Raw genomic sequence first — 2,524 nt, 5'->3', positions numbered from 1 at the left:
AATGAAAGAAAATTTTATTTATTACCTTATTTAGCTAGATCCTTTTTAGAGGGAAAACTAAGAGAATTTTTATTCTCTTAGTAGTAGGGGGATTCTCGTATGTTCTAAGAACGCATGATAACAAGTTAATTAAAGCCGTTAAATCCGTTTAACGTAATACTCCGTATTAATTATATTTAAGACGGTCTTACCAGATCAGACTAACAAAGATGCGATTAAAGTCATTAATCAATGACATAATTCCCCATATGGCTTGTCTGGTTGGTGGTAGTTGAATTTCATGGTCATAAATTAATCCCCCATTAAAATCTATTCAATACTATGATAACACAAATTGATTTCGTTCTACATAACATAAATGCAAAAGGGACAATCTAACAATAGGAAAATATTCCAAAACCACACAAGCCATCACGTGGTTTTTCTATTTATATCTCGGCAGTTACAATTTGCGATGTGGCTTAAAGAGAGTGGCGATTTTTCCATGAATTCCTTAGAAAATTTAAGTTATTATTGAACTATTTTCTTAATGAAAGCCTAAAGATTCCTTATATTATTCCAAATATATTAATTCCCACTTCCCCAATACAAAGAGACGTGATCAACGGACCAAATCTACAAAATAATTACTCCTATACAATACAATTAAAAAAGATACCTTAATTTCCATGATAATAAAAAGTGTCACGTACCAAAAACGGAAGTTGTGCAATGTGCATATACCATAATCTTACCATGATTTCCAAAATAATAACGTGGTCTTGACTTATAAATACACTCACGGCTCACCAATGCAATTATTCCTCATTATTCCCACGTCCTTCTCCTTCTAATTTCTACTCTTTACTCTCAAGTCTAAAACCTGTCTTTGCTTCTAAAACAATGAATTTCAACTGCAGCTTCCTCTTCATCTTTGTGTTTGTCGTTGTGTTAGGTACGTGTTTGCGCAAATATCGACTGTCATTATATGTTAGTATTTTGCAACTTTTTGTTAATGTTCGGTTTTGAAACAATTTTCTCAATACGTTTATTCTAGGTAGTTTTTAGCAAATTTATCGAATGTGAAAAAATTTATTCGCTTGAATATGGACTTTCCTTATATGTTATTTCGCAAATTTTGTGAATGCTTTATTCTATGTGGTTTTTATTGCAAATTTATCGATTGTGAAAAAATAAGTTAAATTAATTGATTTCGATTACACTTTACTGGGTTGCTATGATATTTTGGGATGGCGTTATTATATGTAAAAATCTAGAGATTGACGTTACATGGTTTAATTTAATGTAATGTGCAGGTGGTACGACAAACCGTGGGACAGCAACAGTATTCAACCTCCAAAACAACTGTCCATACACAGTATGGCCAGGAACATTATCGGGAGACGGAGCCGCCCCTCTAGGGGATGGCGGTTTCACATTACCTCCTGGGGCCACCATCCAGATCGGGGCCCCAGCAGGCTGGTCAGGCAGATTCTGGGGCAGAACAGGCTGCAACTTCGACCCAACCACCGGGTCCGGAACCTGCATAACTGGTGAATGTGGAGGTGCATTACATTGCCCAGGGGGCGGTGTACCCCCTGTTTCCCTTGTAGAGTTCACCCTCAACGGAGCCAACGGGCAGGACTTTTACGACGTGAGCCTAGTCGACGGGTACAATGTAGGCGTTGGAGTGAAGCCTGTGAATGGCGGAACAGGGAATTGCCAGTACGCAGGGTGTGTAGCAGATTTGAACGCTTCGTGCCCACCCGAACTTCAGGTTAAGGATCCGACTAATGAAGCGTCTGTGGTAGCGTGTAGGAGCGCGTGTGCCACGTTTAATACACCGGCATATTGTTGCACAGGGGATCATGGGACTCCGCAAACCTGCTCACCAACGACATACTCGGAGATGTTTAAGAATGCGTGTCCCACGGCGTACAGTTACGCTTATGATGATGCTACAAGCACGTGCACTTGTACTGGGTCTGATTACTTGATCACCTTCTGTCCTACTGGCTTGTGAAATCAATTGGATTAATCCACATTTAGAGTTTTATTTTAGTTAATATGATTATTAATTTTTTATTCAATGTTGGATTTTGGGTTTACACTCCCTAGTTCATCGTCTGTGACACTAGTTTATTAGTGGATGTCACCAGACTTTGATTGTTTTTGAACATTCTATAAAAAAAATTCGACTATTGATATATTTTTTTTGATAACGAGAAATATCTCTCATTAGCAGCCTAGGGCGATAAATCTTTGAGAGACCAAACTCCGAGAAATACGCAATAGCACGGTAAGCCGACACTCTCTTTTAACAGACCCAAAAAAATTCTCTACGACTCTTTGAATAATTCCTTTGTTACGTGACTAAAAAAATTGTATATTTTGTTAATGTTGATGATTTTTTTTTTTTTTTTAAAAAAAATAAAACAAAGAATAATTAGTTGTGGTTATGCCCTATCCCATGTCGTGACCCAATTTTGGTTAATAAAATGGTATTATGAAGTAAATACTAAATAGCGACACATAAACAAAAATG

General features: G+C 37.2%; 1 protein-coding gene across 1 annotated transcript; it reads left to right on the top strand.

The window, feature by feature from the left end:
- Positions 1 to 785: 785 nt before the first annotated feature.
- LOC141586699 (pathogenesis-related thaumatin-like protein 3.5) lies at positions 786 to 2,188 on the top strand. The gene is made up of 2 exons (XM_074408006.1): positions 786 to 934; positions 1,296 to 2,188. The coding sequence occupies exons 1-2, from the start codon at positions 883 to 885 to the stop codon at positions 2,000 to 2,002; spliced, it is 759 nt and encodes a 252-aa protein (XP_074264107.1). The 5' UTR covers positions 786 to 882; the 3' UTR covers positions 2,003 to 2,188.
- The last annotated feature ends 336 nt before the right edge of the window (positions 2,189 to 2,524 follow it).

Source organism: Silene latifolia, chromosome 6 (genome assembly GCF_048544455.1).
Source record: "Silene latifolia isolate original U9 population chromosome 6, ASM4854445v1, whole genome shotgun sequence".
In the NCBI taxonomy this organism is placed as follows: Eukaryota; Viridiplantae; Streptophyta; class Magnoliopsida; order Caryophyllales; family Caryophyllaceae; genus Silene; species Silene latifolia.
This window is presented reverse-complemented; position numbering and strand designations above follow the sequence as displayed.